Here is a 24,819-nt window from a genome sequence, read left to right on the forward strand (position 1 = left end):
GACTTGCCCAAGGCCACAGGGAGGCGGGTGGCGGGGCCGGGATCAGAACCGGGAGTGGAGAAGCAGCGTGGCTCAGGGGATAGAGCACGGGCTTTGGAGTCAGGGGTCATGAGTTCGAAACCCAGCCCTGCCGCTCGTCCGCTGTGTGACTGTGGGCGAGTCGCTTCGCTTCTCTGGGCCTCAGTGACCTCATCTGTAAAACGGGGATTAAGACTGTGAGCCCCACGTGGGACAACCCCATTCCCCCGTGTCTGCCCCGGCGCTTAGAACGGGGCTCTGCACACGGTAAGCGCTTAACAAATACCGACATTATTATCATTATTAACCCAGGTGCCTCTGACTTCCAGGCCCGGGCTCTATCCGCCAGGCCACGCTCTTTGATCGATTCTATCTCGTTAAAAGCAGCAGGAAAGGAGAAATGAAAGTCGGATCTCTTCCGAAGCCTCACCTCCTCCCGGGGGCCACGAGGAATCTGCGGTCTAGCGATGAGAGAGACGTTAAAATAAATTATGAATTGGCACAGAAATTCGGGGGGGGGGGGGGCGAATGCAGTGAATGGAGCGTTGACAAATGTGGTTCACTGAGGCACCTTCGCTCGACTCTAGACAGCAAATCCCCTCTAGATTATGAATTTATTGTGGGTAGGGACTGTGTCTGTTATATCGCTATATTCAACTCTCCCCATGTTCCCATGAGAAGCAGCGTGGCCTATAATAACAATAATGTTGGTATTTGTTAAGCGCTTACTATGTGCAGAGCACCGTTCTAAGCGCTGGGGGAGATACGGGGTCATCGGGTTGTCCCTCGTGAGGCTCACGGTTAATCCCCATTTTACAGATGAGGGAACTGAAGCTCGGAGAAGTGAAGTGAGTCGCCCCCGGTCACCCAGCTGACAAGCGGCAGAGCCGGGAGTCGAACCCATGACCTCTGACTCCGAAGCCCGGGCTCTTTTCCACCGAGCCACGCTGTCTCCCGGGCCTAGTGGATGGAGCCCAGGCCTGCGAATCAGAAGGTCTTGGATTCTAATCCCGGCTCCGCCGCTTGTCTGCTGTGTGGCCTTGGGCAACTCACTTCGCTTCTCTGGGCCTCGATTTCCTCATCTGTAAAATGGGAATTCAGACTTTGAGCCCCCTGTGGGAGAGAGATTGGATCCAACCCGATTTCCTTATAATAATAATAATGGTAATAATAATAATAATAATAATGTTGGTATTTGTTAAGCTGGGGAAGCAGCGTGGCTCAGTGGAAAGAGCCTGGGCTTCGGAGTCAGGGGTCACGGGTTCGACTCCCGGCTCTGCCGCTTGTCTGCTGTGTGGCTGGGGGCGAGTCACTTTAACGTCTCTGTGCCTCAGTTACCTCATCTGTAAAATAGGGATTAACTGTGAGCCTCACGGGGGACGACCTGATGACCCCGTATCTCCCCCAGCGCTTAGAACAGTGCTCTGCACATAGTAAGCGCTTAACAGATACCAACATTATTATCCACCCCAGCGATTAGTACGGTGCCTGGCACAAAGTGAGCCCTTAAAAAAAGTCACAGTGTCTTATCCCAGCTCTGCCACTTGGCAGCTGTGTGACTGCGGGCAAGTCACTTCACTTCTCTGTGCCTCAGTTCCCTCATCTGCAAAAGGGGGATGAAGACCGTGAGCCTCACGTGGGACGACCCGATGACCCTGTATCTCCCCCAGCGCTTAGAACGGTGCTCTGCACATAGTAGGCGCTTAACAAAAAGCAACATTATTAACAAATATCATTAAAAAAACCCAACCCCCCACAAAAAACATACCTGGGTGTTGGCAGGGTAATTCATTTTCCGCAGAAAACCTTCAGCTGTCTTCATGGCTGCCTTTCTCTCCTGGGGATTAGCATCTTTGCCTGGAATAGCAAAGTCCAGATTGGGCCATCGATGGATGGATTGATTGTTTACTGTTGTATTGGACTCTCCCAAGCGCTTAGTCCAGAGCTCTGCACACAGTAAGTGCTCAATAAATACCACTGACTGACTGGACCTGACTTCCAAGCTCTTAGTACAGCCCAAGCGCTTAGTACAGCGGAAGCAGCGTGGCTCGGTGGAAAGAGCCCGGGCTTGGGAGTCAGAGCTCACGGGTTCGAATCCCGGCCCGGCCCCTCGTCAGCTGGGTGACTGTGGGCGAGTCGCTTCACTTCTCTGGGCCTCTGTAAAATGGGGATTAACTGTGAGCCTCACGCGGGACAACCCGATGACCCTGTATCTCCCCCAGCGCTTAGAACGGTGCTCTGCACAGAGTAAGCGCTTAACAAATCCCAGCATTATTATTATTATTATTATTTATTGAGTGCTTACTATGTGCAGAGCACCGTACTAAGCGCCCGAGGCCCAGAGAAGCGAAGGCCCAGGGTCACCCGGCAGACGGGGGGGGGGGGCCGAGCTTGACCTCCGACTTGGCTTGCAGGTTCCCGGGGAGGCTGCCCCGGGGCCTCAGCCCCGGCCCGCTCCGTCTCTCCATCCTCACCTTTCCACACGAAGATCTGTCTCGCTTTTCCGTGGTCCAGGATAAAACACTCTTCCGACAGCAGAAGCTTCCTGGAGAAAGGATTCTCCTCCGCCACCGGGGTAACCCTCATCGACCCGCTTGCGTCCGAAACCTGAATGAGCGACGTGGAACATCGCGGGGGACTCTGGCGTTTCCACTCTGCCCTATTGTACTTTCCCAAGCGCTCAGTACACCGCTCTGCACACGGTAACCTTTCAACGGATACCGTTGATCGAGGGATGGAAAACAAGTTTGTACTCGGGGGGGCCCTAGGCGGTGTAGAGGTGTAGAGGAAAGAGCCGGGGCCCGCGAGTCAGAGGACCACGGTTCTGATCCTGGCCCTGCCACCTGTCCGCTGTGTGGCCTTGGGTAAGTCATTTAACTCCTCCATGCCTCACTATCCTCATCTGTAAAATGGGGATTCAATCCTACTCCCTCCTACTCAGACTGTGAGCTTCATGTGGGACAGGGACTCTATCCAGCCTGATTACTCTGTACCTTCCCCAGCACTGCTTGATACATACTGAGCCCGTAACAAGTATTATTGTTATTATTATTGCTATTATTATTAAGAAGGAAGGGAAATCGGAGCAGATTGGGAGCAGATAATAATAATAATGTTGGTAATTGCCAAGCGCTTACTATGCGCCGAGCACCGTTCTAAGCGCTGGGGTAGATACACGGTCATCGGATCGGCCCGCGTGAGGCTCACAGTTAATCCCCATTTTACAGATGAGGTCACTGAGGCACAGAGAAGTGAAGTGACTCGCCCACAGTCACACAGCTGACGAGTGGCCGAGCCGGCATTCGAACGCGTGACCTCTGACTCCCAAGCCCGGGCTCTTTCCACTGAGCCCCGCTGCTTCTCCGAATGGTAGACGGATCCATCAACCATCTATCTATCTATTCCCTTCCCCTCAGCACTGTGCTCATTCAGCTTATGGGTTCGAATCCCGGCTCTGCCACTCGTCAGCTGGGTGACCGTGGGCGAGTCACTTCACTTCTCTGGGCCTCGGTTCCCTCATCTGGAAAATGGGGATTAACTGGGAGCCTCACGTGGGACGACCCGATGACCCCGTATCTCCCCCAGCGCTTAGAACGGTGCTCTGCACGGAGTAAGCGCTTAACGAATACCAACATTATTATGGTATGTATTTTTATTACCCTATTTATTTTGTTAATGAGGTGTCCATCCCCTTGATTCTATTTATCGCGATTACGTTGTCTCGTTTTTGTCCGTCCGTCTCCCCCGATTTAGACCGTGAGCCCGCCATTGGGCAGGGACGGTCTCTATCTGTTGCCGAATTGTCCATTCCGAGCGCTTAGTCCAGTGCTCTGCACATAGTAAGCGCTCAATAAATACTATTGAATGAATGAATCAACCACTGGCAACTAGTAAGCACCTCAGAGTGGTAGGCACTGTACATGATAACAAAGACAATAACAACGACAGTCTGTAATGAAGTGCTTACTATATACTAAGCGCTCCCTCCATTACCTGCCCGGCCCTGCCCAGAAGAGGAGGCTTCTGGGAGTTTGGCTTGAAGAGTCACAGGAAGTGAATACTGCCCCGATCTGACTTTTTCCCTGGAACACTGAGGAAAAATAAGGATGTGGGATGGATTTATTTATTTTTTTTTTTAACCCAAACAGTGTTACTTTGTTAGTCTATTAAAACCGCACAGTAGAAATATTGTTCTACCCAAAGGGGACCCCGCTAAACTTGATTCTATTTATCGCTATCGTTCTCGTCTGTCCGACTCCCCCGATGAGACCGTGAGCCCGTCACCGGGCAGGGACCGTCTCTATCTGTTGCCGATCCGTCCATTCCAAGCGCTTACTACGGTGCTCTGCACGTAGTAAGCGCTCAATCAATACTGTTGAACGAATGAACTTGTTTCTGTTTAGTTGCATCAGCAAGAGCAATTGTTTTCACTGACGGCACCGTGGTTTCTTCGAGATTCTCCGCTCTACTGAGCGCATGCTACCTTAATTACGCGCAGTTGACAACCAGAGAAATGTCTACAACACACTTCCTTAGAAGCGGTGACATTCGATATTGATCGATTCACATTTATCAAGCTATTTTATCCGGTGCCTCCGCTGAAGGTGGATCGTTCTGCAGACTGTATAATCTCAAAGGGCAGATTTACTTATGGTGTTTTTTAGCATCTATAGCTATTCAAAAGTCTAATTTCCCCTGTCTCACGGTTTTCCGCTGGGTTATTTTTAATTTTCCTCAGTATTTGTTAAGCGCTTACTATGTGTCAAACACTGTTCTAAGCGCTGGGGAAGAGAGAGGCTTAGCGCATGGGGTTCACAGTCTAAGCAGGAGGGAGAAATGGGATTGAATCCCCATTTTACAGTTAAGGAAACTGAGGCACAGAAGTGATTTGCTCAGGGTCACCCAGCCAGCAATCGGCAGAGCCAGGATTACAACCCGGGTCCTCTTAGGCCCACGCTCTTTCCACTAGGGCACACTGCTTCTCTATCACCTCATATTGTTATTGTTCTTATATGGCTACTATAAATATGGACCAAAGATTAAAAATCACAAATTCCTCTAAACTGAACTTTCAATACTCACGCCCTGGGGAACATTAATTCAGCAGTGATTACCTTGTTTTCTGGAATGATAACACCCTTTGGGCCTCAGTTACCTCAGCTGGAAAACCCGATGACCCTGTCTCTACCCCGGCGCTTAGAACAGTGCTCTGCACATAGTAAGCGCTTAACAAATACCAACATTATTATTATGCTCTGGGCCTCAGTTACCTCAGCTGGAAAATGGGGATTAACTGCGAGTCTCACGTGGGACAACCTGATGACCCTGTATCTGCCCCGGCGCTTAGAACAGGGCTCTGCACAGAGTAAGCGCTTAACAAATACCAACGTTAAGAGGCTTCTTATCATAAAGGCCACACTGTTCAAGGGGTTTATCCCATCTATTTTTCTCTTATAGTTTAGCAAGCCATTAGGTTCTATAGGGCAAAGATTAAAAAGCATATGAACCAAAGACCAAAAAGCTACAAATTGTTCTAATGTCTAATCAGTCAATGATAATAATAATAACGATAGTAAGGATGGCATTTGTTAGGTGCTTGCTCTGTGCCAGGCACTGTACTGAGTACCGGGGTGGATTCAAGCAGATCAGGTCGGACACAGTCCCTGTCCCACGTGGGGCTCACGGTTTCAATCCCCATTTTACGGATGAGGAACTGAGGCACAGAGAAGCGTGGTGACCTCCCCAAGGTCACACAGCAGACAAGTGGCAGAGCCGGCTTTAGAACCTAGGACCTTCTGACTCCCAGGCCTGTGCTCTATCCAATATAATAATAATAATGTTGGTATTTGTTGAGCGCTTACTATGTGCAGAGCACTGTTCTAAGCGCTGGGGGAGATACAGGGTCATCAGATCGTCCCACGTGAGGCTCACGGTCCTCATCCCCGTTTTACAGATGAGGTCACCGAGGCACAGAGAAGCGAAGCGACTCGTCCACAGTCACACAGCTGACAAGCGGCAGAGCCGGGAGTCGAACCCGTGACCTCTGACTCCCAAGCCCGGGCTCTTTCCACTGAGCCACGCTGCTTCCCTATGCTTGCCATGCTGCTTCTCAATGGTATTTATTGAGCACTTACTATGTGTTAAGCACTGTACTATGTAGGTGCATAACCTTTAAATTTCCATTATTCACACTCCTCAACACCGCTCATCAATAACTCTTTGGTGAGTAATGTAATTTTTACAGACTTTCTGTCAAACAGAATATCGTTCAAAATCGATTTGTTGACTCGCTTTGAAACTGTGCTTCTTCGAGCAAAATGCAAGGCCTTGTGGAAAGAATATGCATCGTGGAGAGAGGCAGCGAGGCTCAGTGGAAAGAGCCCGGGCTGGGGAGTCACAGTTCACGGGTTCAAATCCCGGCTCCGCCACTTGTCAGCTGTGTGACTTTGGGCAAGTCACTTCACCTCCTCTGGGCCTCAGTTCCCTCATCTGTAAAATGGGGATTAAGACTGTGAACCCCACGTGGGACAACCTGATTGTTTTGTATCCTCCCCAGCGCTTAGAACAGTGCTTTGCACATAGGAAGCGCTTAACAAATGCCATTATTAGTACTATTAATATGGGCCCGGGAGTCAGAGGACCTGCATTCTGATCCCAGCTCTGCCGCTGTCTGCTCTGTGCCCGTGGCCAAGTCACTTCCCTTCTCTGTGCCTCAGTTTCCTCATCTGCAAAATGGGGAGTCAATATCCGTTCTCCCTCCTACTTAGTCCGCGAGCCCTGCGCGGGGCAGAGACGGTGCCTGACTTGATTATCATGTACCTGCCCCCGAACTTAGGAGAGTGCTTGACGACTGCCACAATTAGTATCGTTATTAACGACTTTCTGACAATTTACTTAACGTTTAAGTTTGACAGCACTTTATAAACCTTCCAGGAGAGGGAGCGAAGCCATCACTTTTCAGTTCATCACACGCGTTTTGTACTTCAACGGCCGAATGAGTAGGAAACTATAATAATGATAATAATGATAATGTTGGTATCTGTGAAGCGCTTACTGTGTGCCGAGCACCGTTCTAAGCGCCGGGGGAGATACGGGGTCATCGGGTCGTCCCACGTGAGGCTCACGGTTGATCCCCATTTTCCAGATGAGGGAACTGAGGCCCAGAGAAGTGAAGTGACTCGCCCACAGTCACACAGCTGACCAGTGGCAGAGCAGGGAGTCGAACTCATGACCTCTGACTCCAAAGCCCAGGCTCCTATCTCCCTTCCCATTCTTGGCTTTTCTCCACTGCGACTTCGCAATTCAGGTTAATTAGTTTGTTGAGCGCTTACAGTAATAATAAATAATGGTGGTATTTGTTGAGCGCTTACTATGTGCAAAGCGCTGTTCTAAGCACTGGGGGGGATACCGGGTGATCAGGTTGTCCCTCGTGGGGCTCACAGTTTTAATCCCCATTTTACAGATGAGGGAACTGAGGCACAGAGGAAGTGAAGTGACTTGCCCACGGTCACACAGCTGACAAATGGCCGAGCTGGGATTCGAACCCATGACCTCTGACTCCCAAGCCCGGGCTCTTTCCCCTGAGCCACGCTGCTTCTCTGACTAATGCTGGGCACCCGCTACATTAAACTCCTTGAGGACAGGAATCAGGTCGACTTACTCTATTGTACTCTCCAAGTGCTTCATACAGTGCTCAAGACATAGTAGGATGTCACCTCCTGGAGGGCAGGGATTGTGTCTACTCTACTGTACTCTTCCAAACGCTTAGTACAGTGCTTTGCACACAGTAAAGTCAACGTCTTGAGGAGTTGGATCGCGTCTACTTACTCTACCCTCCCAAGTGCTCAGTACAATGCTCTGCGCCAGGTAAACTCTCAATAACTATCATTGATCGATGGACCCCCGAAAGCCATTTTGTTTTGTTAACGAGATGTACGTCACCCTGATTCAATTTATTTGCTACTGTCTTAATGAGACGCTCTTCCCCTCGATTCTGTTTATCGCCATCGTCCTCGTCTGTCCGTCTCCCCCGATTAGACCTTGAGCCCGTCAGTGGGCGGGGATTGTCTCTCTCTGTTACCGATCTGTCCATTCCAAGCGCTTAGTCCAGTGCTCTGCACAGAGTAAGCGCTCAATAAATACTATTGAATGAATGGATTTTCTCCTAGAGATAGGCTCCTTGATTCTTTTTTTTTAACAGGGACTTTCCATGCCGTGCTGCTTTGTTGGCTGCCTGCTTTCCTCTACCCGCTGAGGTCTCTGGTGAGTCGTTCATACCCGAGGTTCCTGGAGATGGGAATTGTGGGTCTGCGCTCTTTGGAGAAAAATGGCGTAGGCTTAAAATACTGCTGTGGGGCATAAAATTTCCCTGGAAAAATCTCAATCAGTGGCAGAAGTCCCGTGACCTAGTGGATAGAGCCCGGGCCTGGGAGGCAGAAAGCCCTGGCTTCTAATCCCGGCTCTGCCACTTGCCTGCTGCGTGACCTTGGGCAGGTCACTTCACTTCTCTGGGCCTCAGTTCCCTCGTCTGTAAAATGGGAATTGAGAGCGTGAGCCCCCCGGGGGACGGGCAGACCCAGTGGTCCCAACCGATTATCTCGTAACTACCCCGGTGCTTAGAAAGCTGGCGCGGAATAAGCGCTTTTCAAATACCACAATTATTCATTCATTCATTCAATAGTATTTATTGAGCGCTTACTATGTGCAGAGCACTGTACCAAGCGCTTGGAATGGACGTATCGGCGACAGATAGAGACGGTCCCTGCCCAGTGACGGGCTTACGGTCTAATCGGGACCGGGGTTAAGACTTGTGAGTCTCATGTGGGACGTGGGGCATGGGCTGAGTACAACCCGATTACCTTGTATCTAAGAGAAGCAGCGTGGCTCAGTGGAAAGAGCCCGGGCTTGGGAGTCAGAGGTCATGAGTTCGAATCCCGGCTCCGCCACTCGTCAGCTGTGGGACTGTGGGCGAGTCACTTCACTTCTCTGGGCCTCAGTGACCTCGTCTGTAAAATGGGGATGAAGACCGTGAGCCCCGCGTGGGACAACCTGATTCCCCCGTGTCTACCCCGGCGCTTAGAACAGTGCTCGGCACATAGTAAGCGCTCAACAAATACCAACATTATTATTATTACCCCAGCGCTTAGCACAGGGCCTGGTACATAGTAATTATTATGATTCCAGAGACTACAGCTCTTGACCCTATCACTGCCTGCTGACCAAGGGAGAACTTGGCAACTGCCAACCCTCACACAATCAGAAGCAGCATGGTGGAGGGGAGAGAGCACGGGCCCGGGACTCAGAAGGTCATGGGTTCTAATCCTGGCTCTGCCCCTCATCTGTTCTGTGGCCTTGGGCGAATCCCTTCCCTTCCCCGGACCTCAGGTATCTCATCTGTAAAATGGGGATTTGAGACTGCGAGCCCCACACGGGACAGGGACCGCGTCCAACTGGATTTGCTCGTATCCACCCCAGCGCTCAGTACAGCGCTTGGCACGTAGTAAGTGCTTAACAGATACCATAATTATCATGAGGATGATGATTATTAGCCCCCGAGCTCACCATGTAGAGCTGAGCCATCTTCCTGTTGGCGCCATCTGCCACAATGTCGTCACTGGCATCTCCTTCCGGAAGCTCTGGCTTTTTCCCTAGGACCTTTGCGTGCAGAACCAGAAGAAAGGGAAACTGAGAAGACATCATTCATTCAAATCAATCGCATTTACTGAGCACTCGCTGTGGGCAGAGCACTGTTCTAAGCGCTTGGGAGAGGACAATACAACAGTGAACAAATCCTCCGCCCACAACGAGCTTAGAGTCTTGTCTTATGCTGCCGAGTCGTTTCCGAACCATAGCGACACCAAGGACGCATCTCTCCCAGAAGGCCCCGCTCTCCATTTGCAATCATTCTGGTAGCGGATCCACAAAGTTTTCTTGGTAAAAATCAGAAAGCGGTTTACCCCCGACGCCTTCCGCGCAGTAAACTCGAGCCTCTCCCCTCGACTCTCTCCCGTGCCGCCGCTGCCCAGCGCGGGTGAGTTTTGACTGGTAGCCGCTGGCCCGCCGCTCGCTAGCCACTGGCCGAGCCGGGAATGGAAAGGACGGGCCTCCGCTTGACCCTCCCTCCCGTAGCCGAGACGGGTAGAGGACCGGAAACTCTCCAGGTGCCACCCTGAGAGGGGGCTTATAGTCTAGAGGGCCACAGAACTTTCTCAGCTCATCCCTTTGACTTCCCTAGCCAAGTCCAAGAGCCGGTGAAATATGCATTGATCTGGGGTTGGGCTCCAGGGTGGATGTGTGGAAATCCAGTGTGTGGAATTACGTGAGGAGGAGGGAACCGAGATGGACCTATAATTGTCCGACAGACGACGACTCTCCCCTGCTTCGAAAACTTACTGAAGGCAATTCTCCTCCAACTGAGCCTTTCTTTCCTCTTCTCCCGCTCCCTTCTTCCCTCCCTAGCTGCCGTCCTCAATCGTTTGCTCTCCTTCATTGCAGTCTTGCTTTTCCTCCCCCCTTGTGGTATCTGTGAAGCGCTCACCATGTGCCAGGCACCGTACTAAGCGCTAGGGTGGATACAAACCAATTCTGTCAGTACCTCAAATTAAACATCTCCGGAACAGAACTCCTCATCTCCCAATCCAAACCCTGTCCTCCCCCTATCTTCTCCATCACTGTAGACAACGTCCCCATTGTCCCTATCTCACAAGCCTGTAACCTTGACCCACCGTCTCTCATCCAGTCCACGGATTCCAGTGGCCAACAAATCCTGTTGGTACTACCCTTACGGCATCACTAAAATCTGGCCTTTCCTCTCCATCCAAACGGCTATCGCACTGATCCGAACACTTATCCTATCCCTCCTTGATACTGCGTCAGCCTCCCAGCAGACCTCCCCTCCTCCTGTCTCTCCCCACTCCAGTTCATACTTCACGCTGCTGCCCGGATCATTCTTCTAAAATAAAAAAGGTTCAGTCCACCTCGTCCCACTCCACAGTAACCTCCAATGGTTGCCCATCCACCCCTGCATCAGACAGAAACTCCTCAGCATGAGCCGTAAAGAACTCAATCACCTTGCCCCATTGTATCTTACCTCACCGATTTCTTACTACCGCCCGGCCTGCGCGCTTTGCTCTTTTAATGCCAACGGACACACTGAATAGAGCAGTAAATATGTACAGATATATACAAGTGCTTTGGGGAGGGGAAGAGGGAGTCGGGGTGATGGGGAGGGGAGGAGGAGCAGAGGGAAAGGGAGGCCTCCACAGGCCTGTGGTATTTACTGAGGGTAAAGACCAAAATAACATGACAATTGTGATACTGCCGGCAGGGAGTGACTTCTATTGGACTCTCCTGAGTGCTTAGTACAGTGCTCTGAACAAAGTAAGGGCCCAATAAATGCAATTGATTGACTGACTGTAATCTTGCTGTGGGCGGGGAACGGGTCTATTATATGGTTAGACTGGACTCTCCCGAGCATTTAGTACAGTGCTCTGCACACAGGAAGCACTCAAGCACGGAGAAGCAGCGAGGCTCAGTGGAAAGAGCACAGGCTTGGGAGTCAGAAGTCAGGGGTTCTAATCCCAGCTCGGCCACTTGTCAGCTGTGCGACTTTGGGCAAATCACTTCTCTGGGCCTCAGTTCTCTTATCTGTAAAATGGGGATTAAGACTGTGAGCCCCACGTGGGACAACCTGATCACCCTGTATCCCCCCCCCCCCCAGCGCTTAGAACAGTGCTTTGCGTTTAACAAATACCATCATCATCACTCAATAAATATGATGGATTATTTGTCAAGTGCCTACTACGTGCCAAGCCCTGGAGTAGATGCACTACAATCAGATCAGACACAATCCCTGTACCACATGGGGCTCCCATTTAAAGGGAAAGGAGAGCAGGTATTTAGCACCATTTTTTAAAAAATGGTATTCGATAAGCATATAATATGTTCCAGGCACTGTACTAAGCGCTGGGGTAGATACAAGTTCATCAGGTTGGACATAATCCCTGTCCCACATGGGGCTCACAGTTTTAATCCCCATTTGGCAGATGAGGAAGCTGAGGCATAGAGGAGTGATTTGCCCAGGGGCATACAGCAGAGATGTAGTAGAGGAGGATTAGAACCCAGGTCCTTCTGACTCCCAGGTCCATGCTCCTTTCCACTAGGCCAGGCTGCTTCTACGCTACCCAGAAGCAAGGCACACCATCTAATTGGGGGCAGAGGGCTGGCGGGGGGCTGGATAGAGAACAGTGATTTATAAAGGGAGGGAGCTGTAATTCCAAGCGCTTAGAACAGTGCTCTGCACATAGTAAGCGCTCGATAAATACGATTGAATGAATGAATGAATGCAGGAAGAGGAAGGATATGACGGGATGTAGTACAAACACATCAGAATGAAATAATAACATTTAGTAATTGTGGTATTTGTTACTGCTTACTATGTGCCGGGCACTGTACTGGGCACTGGGGCGGATACAAGTAAATCGGGTTGGACGTTGTCTCTGTCCCACATGGAACTCACAGCCTCAGTCCCCATTTTCCTCAATCCCCATTTTCCAGATGAGGTTACTGAGGCCCAGAGAAGTGAAGTGACTTACCCAAGGCCACAAAGCAGACAAGTGGCAGAGCCGGGATTAAAAGCCATGACCTTGTGACTCCCAGGCCTGTGCTGTAGCCACTAGGCCAGGTCGCTGCCCCAGTTTCATAGGCACCTAAAAATTCTATTCTCCTATTCTCATCCGGAGCACTGAAGTGTTACAGTGAGTTCTGACAGATGTGAATGGGAACGGGGTGGGGGGTTGGGAATTCATTGGGCCCGGGCTTTGGAGTCAGAGGTCATGAGTTCGAATCCCAGTTCTGCCACTTGTCAGCTGTGTGACTGTGGGCAAGTCACTTCACTTCTCTGTGCCTCGGTTGCCTCATCTGCAAAATGGGGATGAAGACCGTGAGCCCCACGTGGGACATCCTGATTCCCCCGTGTCTACCCCAGCGCTTAGAACAGTGCTCGGCACAGAGTCAGCGCTTAACAAATACCGACATTATTATTGGGCAAATCAATTCTCCCCGAAGGAGATGGGATTTTGGAGAGAGGCTGGAAAAGAGGGAGAACAGTCACTTTTTTTATGGTATTTGTTAAGCGCTTAACTATGTGTCAAGCACTGTTTTGAGCACTGGGGCAGCTACAGGGTTATCAGGTTGGACGCAATCTCCGTCCCACATGGGGCTCACAGTCTAAATTGGACGGAGGATTCAATCCCCATTTTAAAGATGAGGTAACTGAGGCACCGAGAAGTTAAGTGACTTGCCCAAGGTCACCCGGAAGGCAAGCGCGGAGCCGGGAATCACGCCCAGGCCCCCTCACTCCCAGGCCCCTGTTCTTCCCCGTAGGCTATGCTGTTTGGGGAAGATTTCATCTGGGTTGCATTCTTGTCCTTTGCAAAACTGATAACTATTTATTGGAGAGGTTGTAGTCCACCCACTGGGACGGACGTCAGGAGCGATCGTCCCGCTCTTCCTCCTTTGGTGTTTTTGGAGGAGCTGGAACATCAGGTTGGACGGACCCACCGATCTATAGCCTAGTGGTTAGAGCCTGGGCCCGGGAGTGGGCTCTAACCCGGGTCCGCCGCTTGTCTGCTGTGTGACTTTAGGCAAGTCGTTTCGCTTTTCCGTGCCTCGGTTCCCTCACCTGCAAAATGGGGATACGGACCGGGAGCCCCCTGCGGGACGGCGTCCGCGTCCAACCCAATCACCTTGCGCTTAGTACGGTGCTTGACTCATAGTGAAAGCTTCACAGATAACATTAGTATTATTATCTAACCCCGATGGCTTTTTTTTTTTTTCACATCCTCTTGGATTCTGCTCACCCCTTCCTCCATGGGAATTAGCCAGATATCCTATTTTCAACCTTACAAAGAAAGTCTTCCTCTTGAGACTGGGCCGATCTTTGTCCCTGACCCAGCTGGGTTCCCAGGTATTGATTCGGTGGGAGTGGACAGACTAAGGAGGTTGGTTTTCCTAGCAAGGGGGACACAGGGTAGAAAAGGGCAAGTAAACAAGGAAGTTCAGTGTGGCTCAGTGGAGAGAGCACGGGCTTTGGAGTCAGAGATCATGGGTTCGAATCCCAGATCCGCCACTTGTCAGCTGTGTGACTGTGGGCGAGTCACTTAACTTCTCTGTGCCTCAGTTCCCTCAGCTGTAAAATGGGGATTAAGACTGTGAGCCCCACGTGGGACAACCTGATTCCCCTGTGTCAACCCCAGCGCTTAGAACAGTGCTCTGCACATAGTAAGCGCTTAACAAATACCAACATTATTATTATTATTGTTATTATTCAAGCCACTTGGATGCTAATCTGGGACCCTGTAGACAGTGCGGTTTAATGGATAGAGCCTGGGAGTCAGAAGGACCTGGGTTCTGATGCCGGCTCTACCACCTGTCTGCTGTGTGACCTTGGGCAAGCCACTTCACTTCGCTGGGCCTCAGTCCCCTCATCCGGAAAATAGGGACTAAGACTGTGAGCCCCTTGGGGGACAGGGACTGTGTCCAATGTGCTTAGCTTGTATCTACCCCAATGCTCAGAACAGTGCTTGGCACAGAGTAAGTGCTTAATTCATTCATTCAACAGTATTGATTGAGCGCTTACTAGGTGCAGAGCACTGTAGTAAGCGCTTGGAACGTACAATTCGACAACAGATAGAGACAATCCCTGCCCAGTGATGGACTCACAGTACCACAGTTATTATTATTTAACCCATTTTCTCTTTCTGAATTTTGTGATCCTGGAGATGGCAGGGTGGGGGAACTGAACCAGATCTGCCAATTCAGGCAGGCCTCTAATTTTGGGGCCCCGCAAGGACGAGGAGATCCCCAAGTCACCCCTGCAGACATTAGACCAAAATCACCCAGATGAGGGTCTCTGAAGGGACGGATGCGGAGCAGATTGCTCGGGAGGAAATCCAACGAACACGAAGCAAAGTTGAAGCTTGCAGAGTCGAACACCCACACGCGCACACCTCACTCACACCCACCTTCACAGACGACACATCCAGTCCTACGGAGGCTCACACACAGGCAGACTTCCAACACAATCTCTGCACTCACAGACACAACCCGAGTGCTGCCCCAGCCTTGCTGTGCCACCCTGGCGATGTCACTTAACCTCTCTGGGCCTCGGTTTCCTCATCTGTAAAATGGGGCTAAGAGGCCCGCAATCTCGGTGTCATCTTTGACTCGTCTCTCTCGTTCACCCCACGCATCCTATCCGTTACCGAGACCAGCCGGTTTCACCTATACGATATCGCCAAGATCCGCCCTCTCCTCTCCACCCTGACGGCTACCTTACCGCTACGGGCTCTCGTTATATCCCGGCTAGACTACCGGGTCGGCCTTCTCTCCGACCTCCCTTCCTCCTCTCTCGCCCCGCTCCGGTCTGTTCTTCGCTCCGCTGCCCGGCTCATCTTCCCGCAGAGACGCTCTGGGCCTGTCACTCCCCTTCTTAAACACCTCCAGTGGTTGCCCATCGACCTCCGCTCCAAACAAAAACTCCTCACTCTAGACTTCGAGGCTCTCCGTCACCTCGCCCCTTCTTACCTCTCCTCCCTTCTCTCTTTCTAGGGCCCACCCCGCACGCTCCGCTCCTCCGCCGCCCACCTCCTCACCATCCCCCGTCTCTCCTATCCCGCCGTCGACCCCTGGGCCACGCCCTCCCTCCTCACCTCCGCCAAACTGATTCTCTTCCCCTCTTCAAAACCCTACTTAAAAATCACCTCCTCCGAGAGGCCTTCCCAGACTGAGCTCCCTTCTCCCTCTACTCCCTCTCCCACCCCCCCTTCGCCTCTCCGCAGCTTAACCCTCTCTTCCCCCCGATTTTCCTCTGCTCCTCCCCCTCTCCCTTCCCATCCCCTCGGCACCGTACTCGTCCGCTCGACTGTATATATTTTCATTACCCTATTTCTTTTGTTAATGAAATGCACATCGCCTCGATTCTATTTAGTCGCCCTTGTTTTTACGAGATGTTCTTCCCCTCGACTGTATTTATCGTCATCGTTCCCGTCCGTCCGTCTCCCCCGATCAGACCGTGAGCCCGTCGAACGGCAGGGACCGTCTCTATCTGTTTCCGACTCGTTCATTCCAAGCGCTTAGTCCAGTGCTCTGCACATAGTAAGCGCTCGATAAATACTATTGAATGAATGAACGAATCCCCACTCTCCCTCCCCTATCAGATTCCTCACCAAGCTACTTCCTACTACAGCCCAGCCCACCCACTTTGCTCCTCTGATGCCAACTGGCCGCCGACTACTCTCCCACATCCTACCTCTGGTCTGGAACGTTTTCCCTCCTCGAATCTGACAGACAATGACTCTCCCCTGCCTTCAAAGCATTACTGAAGGCCCACCTCCTCCAAGAGGCCTTCCCCGATTAAGTCCTCCTTTTCTCTTCTCCCTCTCCCTTCTGCGTCGCCCTGACTCGCTCCCTTCATTCATCACCCCCGCCCACCAGCCCCACACCACAGATGTGCAGATCGGTCATTTATTTCTTTCTATTAATGTCTGACTCCCCCTTCTAGACTATAAGCTCAATGTGGGCAGGGAATGTACCTGTTTATTGCTTTATTGCACTCGCCCAAGCGCTTAGTACAGTGCTCTGCACACAGTAAGTGCTCAATAAATATGATGGAATGAACAGTAAGAGCTCAATAAATACAATTGAATGAATGAATGAAGAGTCTGGCTTGATTCCCTTGTAGCCCAATGCTCAGTACATAGCAAACCCTTAATAAACACCATCATTTTCGGTACCGTTTTTGTGTATCTCTTTCCCAACCTCCTTTTCTCAGAAGTCCTTATTTGACGAGTTCTCTGACTTGCATCGTAAAGTCTGATTTTCCCGGCCTAGTTTTCAAAGCCACCACCTGCCAACTTCCACTTTCTCATCTCCAGTGAAATTCTTCCTCTCAGGTGACTACATTAAGAGAAACGCTTTATTTACCCTTGTATTGCTGGGGCTTTCCAACCTCCCAACTTTCTATTTAAAGTCCTCATAGCAGGAGAATAATAATAACAATAATGGTATTTGGTAAGCGCTCACTATGTGCCAGGCGCTGTACTAAGCACTTGGGCAGATGCCGGCAAATCGGGTTGAATGAACCTCAGATCTGTGGGTTGAGACGTTTAATCTTATTCACTTTCGCCGCTGTGATTTTCAGCCGGGAGAGAAAAAGCCCAACCAGGATGTTTTGTTCTCTAAATCCTGTAAAGCTTCTCACCGGAAATCAGTTTAGCTGGTGCGGGAAAGGGCACAAAAAAATATGTGAACAGTATTATAGCTGGCATTAATTCAACATATAGAATCACAGTCGAGCCCACTGATAATAAAATGCTAATAATAATGATACTTGTTGGACGTGTTAAGCTGTTGCTACGTGCCTAGCACTGAACAAAGCACTGGGGCAGACATAAGATAACCAGAGAGGATACATTCTCTGTCCCACAGGGAGCTCAAAATCTAAAGGGGAGTGAGAATAGCGCTTAGTACAGTTCCCCCTCTAGACCGTCAACTCGTTATTGGCAGAGTAGGTATCTGCGAATTCTGTTGTATTGTGGTCTCCTAATCGCTTAATATTAATAAATTTGATTAATTGATCGCTCCGCCCGTAATAAGCGCTCGGTAAATACCGTTGACTGATTATATTTAATCCCCGTTTTACAGATGAGAAAACGGAGAACCAGAGAAGCTAAGCGACTTGCCCAAGGTCACACATATTCAGTGGCAAAGCCAAAATTAGAACTCAGGTCTGCTGACTCCCAAGTCCGGGTTTTTTCCACTAGGCCACACTGCTTCTCTACTAAGAGGAACCAGGATCCTCTAATATGTAGAGTGTTCAGCACAGAGTTGAGCATTCGATATATATACTCTTGATTGAGGGGTTGTTCGTGGAAGTAGAAAATAGCAACAGGAGTCATTAATATCTAGAAAATCTGGATGTTTTGTGACATCTAGACAATTCGGTTGGGCTAGAAAAAAACAAATACCCAAATCAACCTTCTCAGGACAGAGTGGAGCACTCGATATATACTCTTGATTGAGGGGTAGTTCGGGGAAGTAAAAAATGCCAACAGGAGTTATTAACGTCTAGAAAATTCAGATGTTTTGTGTCATCCAGAAAATTCTGCTGGGCTAGAAAAAAAACCAATCCCAAATCAACCTTCCCCCCCAATTTTCATGGGAACTGTCTTTCATTTCTCCCAGATTCCTCTTCTACAGGAGTGTGAAGTCTGGAGATTCTTGACAAGGGGAAGAAGATATAAGAGAATCTACCCAGTGACCCCTGGGTGTATTACGCTGTACTATAATAACTGTGGTATTTGTTAAGCATTTACTATGTGTCAAGCACTGTTCTAAGTGCTGGGATAGATACAAGGTAATCACATCAGACACAGTCCCTGTCCCCCACGGGACTCTCCGTTTAAGCAGAAGGGAGAACAAATAATGAACCCCCATTTTGCTGATGAGGAAACTGAGGGAACAGAGAAGTGGCATGACTCGCCCAAGGTCACACAGCAGGCAAGAGGCCGAGCGGCGATCAGAACCCAGGCCCTCCGACTCCAAAGCCTGAGCTCTTTCCACTAGACAACGCTGCTACTATTAAGCAGCCCGACAATGAATCCTACCTCCAGAATGCCAGGCTCCGGAAGTTTTGGAAGATGAATGATAAAAACATGATTTTTTTTTTAAAATTTTAAAAAGGATCATTTATGAAATTCGGATTCTACAACTTGGTAGATTTCTGTGGAGTCTTTCGGCTAAGTGGAAAGACAGACCGCGGTGCTTGGAGAACACTAGATTTTATCGCCCGAGCGCTGTCTCTCTGAAGTCTTCTGTAGCTCTGACACATCGGGTTAAGTTAACAATAGTCGGCTGTCAGAGGGAGAAGGAGATAATACTGCTTTACAATGCCGACATGATGAATTTATTAGGCTCCCTCTCACTACGAGTGCCTTATAGAAATTGAGGAAAGACAGAGCGCAGAAATATACTCCCAAAATATATCTGGTGGCAAATGGCTTTTCCCACCTCTTCTTCACTGTAAATAAAACATTTTGCAGTTACAGATCTAATTAAGGCTTGGAGGTGGGCCTACATTTTAAAACCTCCTTTGTAGATGGAGTCACTTGGAAGCTCACATCACCACCCGGCTGTTGATAAGGGGGAAAGGGTGAGGCTTGGAAAATCAACTTCCCCATGTAATTGTGGCATTTGTTAAGCGCTCAATAAACACCATTTGGTGATTGAAAAATAACAATGATAACTGGGGTGTTTGCTAAGCGCTTATTCTGTGACAGGCACCGCATTAAGCGCTGGGGTGGATACAAGCAAACTGGATCGGACACAGTCCCCGTCCCATATGGGGCTCACGGTCTTTATCCCCATTTTCCAGGTGAGGGAACTGAGGCCCGGAGAAGTGAAGTGACTTCAGCATTTTATGGGGTTTGAAGATTTCATTCTGGATTCATGTACTAGATGTCTTCTCCACTGCCCTTCAGCCCTTTGTTTCGACACGATCAGTGAAACTTACTGAGCGTCTGAGGACACCGTACTGGAAAAATGGGGATTCAAAATCTGTTCTTCTCCCAGCAGCTGTGGCAACGATTCCTCGGCCTGTCTGATGGTGATATTGATTATGGCACACACTGACGCTTCCTTTGTGCTCAGGCCCGTGCTAAGTGCTGGCACAGATATTAGATAATCGGACTCCCCTCTAAACTGTGAGCTCCCTGTGGGCAGGGAATGTGTCTGTTTATTGTTGTACTGTCCTCTCCCAAGCGCTTACTACAATAAATACGATCGAATGAAGAATGAATGACCTTGGAGCAAGTCACTTTATTTCTCTGTGCCTCAGTTCCCTCATCTGTAAAATGGGGATGACGACTGTGAGCCCCACGTGGGACCTGGACTGTGTCCAACTTGATTAGCTTGTAAACACCCTAGCACTTAGTACAGGGCCTGACCCATAGTAAGCCCTTAACAAATACCAGAAGAATAAGGAGAGAAAGAGAAGGCGCACGAGAAGCAGCGTGGCCTAGTGGAAAGATCACAGGCTGGGAGACAAAGTACCTGGGTTCAAATCCCAGCAGTGCCAGTTTCCTGTTGTGTGCCCTTGAGCAGGACACTTCACTTGTCTGTGCCTCAGTTCCCTCACCTGTACAACGGGGTTTAAGACCTTGAGCCTCCTGTGGGACAGGGACCAGGTCCGACCTGACGACCCCCCATCTACCGCAGCGCTTAGTACAGTGCCCGGCACACAGTAAGCGCTTCGCAATACCATCACGAACATTACAAGGCCCTTCTCCTTTCTGGAGCCTTGGTGGAGATGGACTTGGAAGGAAGTTTTCCGGTGTGGGGATCCCCACCTCGGTCCTCTCCGGGGGTGCTTGGTGATCACTGTTCCCCCCCCCGAGAGCCCTCTGGGGCAGATTCCCCTCTCCCCCCGGTCCCCGGCCATGGGGAGGCCGGAGGGCGTCCCCAAGACACCGACCTTGAGGAGCTGAGGCGGTTCGCTGTCTTCCTCCACCACGACGAGCCGGGCCCGGCCGTTGCGCTCATTATCGCGGATCCCCACTGCCACCTGGCTGGCCTTCAGACGCTCGTACTTGTTGCAGGAAGAACCGCACCACTGGAAGATCTCCTACGAGAAACCCACGCCCGGGTCTGCACCGTCAGACCCTCACCCCAGAGAGACCTTCCACCCCATCCCTCGCAAGGGCAGACTTACTAATCACTCCTCACACTGTTTCATTCATTCGATCGGACTTATTGAGCGCTTACCGTGTGCACAGCACTGGACTAAGCGCTCGGGGGAGGACGATGGAACAATAAACAGACGCATTCCCTGCCCGCAAGGAGCTTACAGTCTAGAGAGAGAGTTCATTCACATTTCACACCCATGAGATTGTAAAATCCATGAGGGTGGCGGATTTTTTTTAAGGTATTTGTTAAACGCTTACTATGTGCCAGGCAATGTACTAAACACTGGGGTAGATAGACCGAAGCTCACCGTGGGCAGGGAAGGTGTCTGTTATATTGTTATATTATACTCTCCCAGCTGCTCAGTACGGTTCTCTGCTCACAGTAAGCGCTCAATAAATAAATAAACGTGATTGACGGACTAACAAGCTAGTCAGGTCGAACCTAGTCCACGTCCCACTGGGGGCTCACGGTCTCAATCCCCATTTCACAGATGAGGTAACCGAGGCTCAGAGAAGTGAAGTGCCTTGCCGAAGATCACCCAGAGGACAAGTGGTAGAGTCGGGATTAGAACCCAGCTCCTTCTGACTCCCAGGCCCGTGCTCTCTCCACTAGGTTACGCTGCTTCTCTCAAGCAGGACTTTGTCTCCTAATTCTACTGCGCTCTCCCAAGTGCTTAGTACAGTGTCCTGCACAGAGTAAATGCTCAACAAATACTATTGATTGATCAATCATTCGATGGTATCTATTGAGTGCTATGTGCAGAGCACTATACTAAATGCTCTGAAAAATGCACTACAACAGAGAAGCAGCGTGGCTCAGTGGAAAGAGCCCGGGCTTTGGAGTCAGAGGTCGTGGGTTCGAATCCCAGTTCTACCACTTGTCAGCTGTGTGACTGTGGGCAAATCACTTCACTTCTCTGTGCCTCAGTTACCTCATCGGTAAAATGGGGATTAACTGTGAGCCTCACGTGGGACGACCCGATTACCCTGTATCTACCCCAGCGCTCAGAACAGTGCTCTGCACATAGTAAGCGCTTAACAAATACCAACATTATTATTATTAACAGAGTTATTAGTAGATATATTTTCTGTCCACAATTAATCGGCAGTTATCATTCCATGTACTTAGTTACTTTTGATATCCGTCTCCCTGTCTAGACTGTAGCTTATTGTGGGCAGGGAACATGTAAATTAGCTCTGTTGTATTACACTCTTCCAAGCACTTATCACAGTGCTCTGCACATAGTAAGCACTCAATAAATACCACTGATGATGATGATGAGAACGATTAAACATTCATTCTGTTTATTTTTCAATTCTGGGGGTCAAAATGGAAAAACCTCACCTCCCTCCATCATTAAAGATACCTCATCTGTAAAATGGGGATTAAGACTTTGAGCCTCATGTGGGACAAGCTGATTCCCCTGTATTTACCCCAGCGCTTAGAACAGTGCTTTGCACATAGTAAGCGCTTAACAAATACCAACATTATTAAAGATTAAAGACGAATCTATTTTCTACTAAGTTATCTCCCATCATTCTGACCCGAATTATTTTGGAGAAAAAAGAAAAGAATACAAAGACTCTGATGAAGTCATAAACAAATTTGATTTTTTTTTTTTAAACAGCATGATCTGGAAGCTATTTGGAGATAATTAAAATGTGATACTCCAAAGCGGTACTGAAATGTAAACATAAGTAACCCACCTAAAGTGTTTGCAATCAGACCCCAAGGAATCTAAGCTAAGCAGAAAGAGAGGGCAGCTCTCCATGTGATGGTGCTGTCATGGTTGCCGTGCATGTTGATGAAGATTATTCATTTCTTCCACCCCCCACCCCTGAAGCACAACAATCAACTGTCCCTGTCTCCTGTCCCCCTCAGAAGCTAATAATAATAATAATAATATTTACTGTATTTGTTAAGCACTTACTATATGCCAGGCACTTTACTAAATGCTGCAGTGGATACAAGCAAATCAGGGTGGCTTAATGGCTACAGCCCGAGCCTGGGAGTCAGAAGGACCTGGGTTCTAATTCCAGCTCCGCCAGAGTCTGCTGTGTGACTTTGGGCAAATCGCTTCACTTCTGGTGTAGTGGATAGAGCACAGGCCTGGGAGTCAGGAGGTCATCTAGACTGTAAGCCCGTCGATTAGACTGTGAGCCCGACAAAGGGCAGGGACTGTCTCTGTTACCGATTTGTCCATTCCAAGCGCTTAGTACAGTGCTCTGCACATAGTAAGAGCTCAATAAATACTATTGAATGAATGGGTTCAAATTCCAGCTCCGCCACAGTCTGCTGTGTGACTTTGGGCAAATCGCTTCATTTCTCCGTGCCTCAGTCACCTCCTTTGTAAAATGGGGATTGAGACGGTGAGCCCCGTGTGGGACAGGGAATGTGTCCAACCTGACAAACTTGAATCCCTCCCAGGGCTTAGTACAGTGCCTGGCATATAGTAAGCGCCTAACAAATATCATAATAACTATTCTATCGGTAGCCTAACTGGATAAAAACAGACATGGAAACACTGTTGGATTTTTCTCACGGAAGCAAGATTTCCTGGGTCATTTAGGTAACAGCCTAAAGCGGAGAATGTGATTATGAATCAGCCGATGAATCAGCGTGGCCTTGCGAAAGAGCTCAGGCCCGGGAGTCCGAGGACCTGGATCCTCATCTCGGCTCTGCCACTTGCCGGCTTTGTGATCTTGGGCAAGTCACTTCACTTCTCTGGGCCTCGGTTCCCTCATCTGTAAAGTGGGATTGAGACTGAGCAACCCGAGTGGGACATGGACGGTGGCCAACCTGATTATCTCGTATTTGCGCCAGTGCTTTGTACAATCCCCGGCACGTAGTAAGCTATTTAAATTCTATTACTATGCTAAATACTATTACTATACTATTATAGTATTACAAATTAGTATTACAAATGGTAATTGTAATAGTATTACAAATACTATTTAAAAAATAATAACCGGAGGGGGATCCAGAACTCCAGTCAGCCAGTTTGGGCTCTGCCTCTGGAGATAATAAGACCTATACTAAGATAATGCCTACTCCTAGGACCGTCCATCTGCCTTGGTAGAATTTTCCTTTAAGGTTTCCCTTTTAGTTTAATGTTGCCTTCTACCACAGGACCATGTTGTGCGCAAGGAATGTGTTTATCAACTCAGTGGTACCGTACTCTCAAATGCTTAGTAGTGTTCATTCATTCAATAGTATTTATTGAGCGCTTACTATGTGCAGAGCACCGTACTAAGCGCTTGGAATGAACAAGTCGGCAACAGATAGAGACGGTCCCTGCCGTTTGACGGGCTTACGGTCTAATCAGTCTAGTGTCTGTACACAGTAAACACGCAATAAAATCCACTGATTGAATGCTTCCAGGTACAATTTCCAAGTATTCCAAAAAAATAGACAGGCAGGATTTCCTTTCAGAAGCCTCTCCGAGGCACGTGGGTCAGTCAGTCAGCCAAACGTTGACTGAGCCCTTGCTATGTGCAGAGCACTCTTCTAGAAGCAGCAAGGCTTAATGGCAAGAGCACAGGTTTGGGAGTCAGAGAGAGTCAGAGGCTGCGGGTTCTAATTCCGGCTCCTCCACTTGTCTGCTGCGTGACCTTGGGCAAGCCGCTTAACTTCTCTGGACCTCGGTTATCTCATCTGTAAAACGTGGATAAAGACTGCGAGCTCCATGTGGGACAACCCGATTACCTGTAACGACCCCAGCGCTTACTTAGAACAGTGCTTGGCACATAGTAAGCGCTTACCAAATACCCTAATTATTATTTTTACTAAGCATTTGGGAGAGTACAATACATCAATGAACAGACCCTTCAATTCAAAGTGTTGACTTTATCACAGGACGGCTGTTTCCCGACTAACCGCACATGGGTCATTATAATCAATCCATCAGTCAACGGTATTTCCTGAACTCTTACTCTGTGCAGAGCACTGTACTGCGCACTGGAGAGAGTTCAACAGAGAGTTGGTAGACACACTCCCTGACCACAATCACTGGTATTTACTGAGCGCTTACTGAGTGTACGGCACTGTACGAAGCGCTAC

General features: G+C 49.5%; 1 protein-coding gene across 2 annotated transcripts in view; it reads right to left on the reverse strand.

The window, feature by feature from the left end:
• The window catches only part of SCIN (scinderin), a 67,926-nt gene that overhangs the window by 22,814 nt on the left and 20,293 nt on the right, over nucleotides 1–24,819 (reverse strand). For both annotated transcript variants that reach the window (XM_039912962.1, XM_029071414.2), the window contains exons 4-7: nucleotides 20,549–20,698; nucleotides 9,580–9,672; nucleotides 2,493–2,625; nucleotides 1,787–1,875 (exon numbers count right to left, since the gene is read on the reverse strand). In XM_039912962.1, the coding sequence (XP_039768896.1) occupies nucleotides 1,787–1,875; nucleotides 2,493–2,625; nucleotides 9,580–9,672; nucleotides 20,549–20,698 (465 nt within the window). The remainder of the gene's footprint in view (nucleotides 1–1,786; nucleotides 1,876–2,492; nucleotides 2,626–9,579; nucleotides 9,673–20,548; nucleotides 20,699–24,819) is intronic.

The sequence above is a fragment of the Ornithorhynchus anatinus genome, chromosome 8 (assembly GCF_004115215.2).
Source record: "Ornithorhynchus anatinus isolate Pmale09 chromosome 8, mOrnAna1.pri.v4, whole genome shotgun sequence".
Taxonomy (NCBI): Eukaryota; Metazoa; Chordata; class Mammalia; order Monotremata; family Ornithorhynchidae; genus Ornithorhynchus; species Ornithorhynchus anatinus.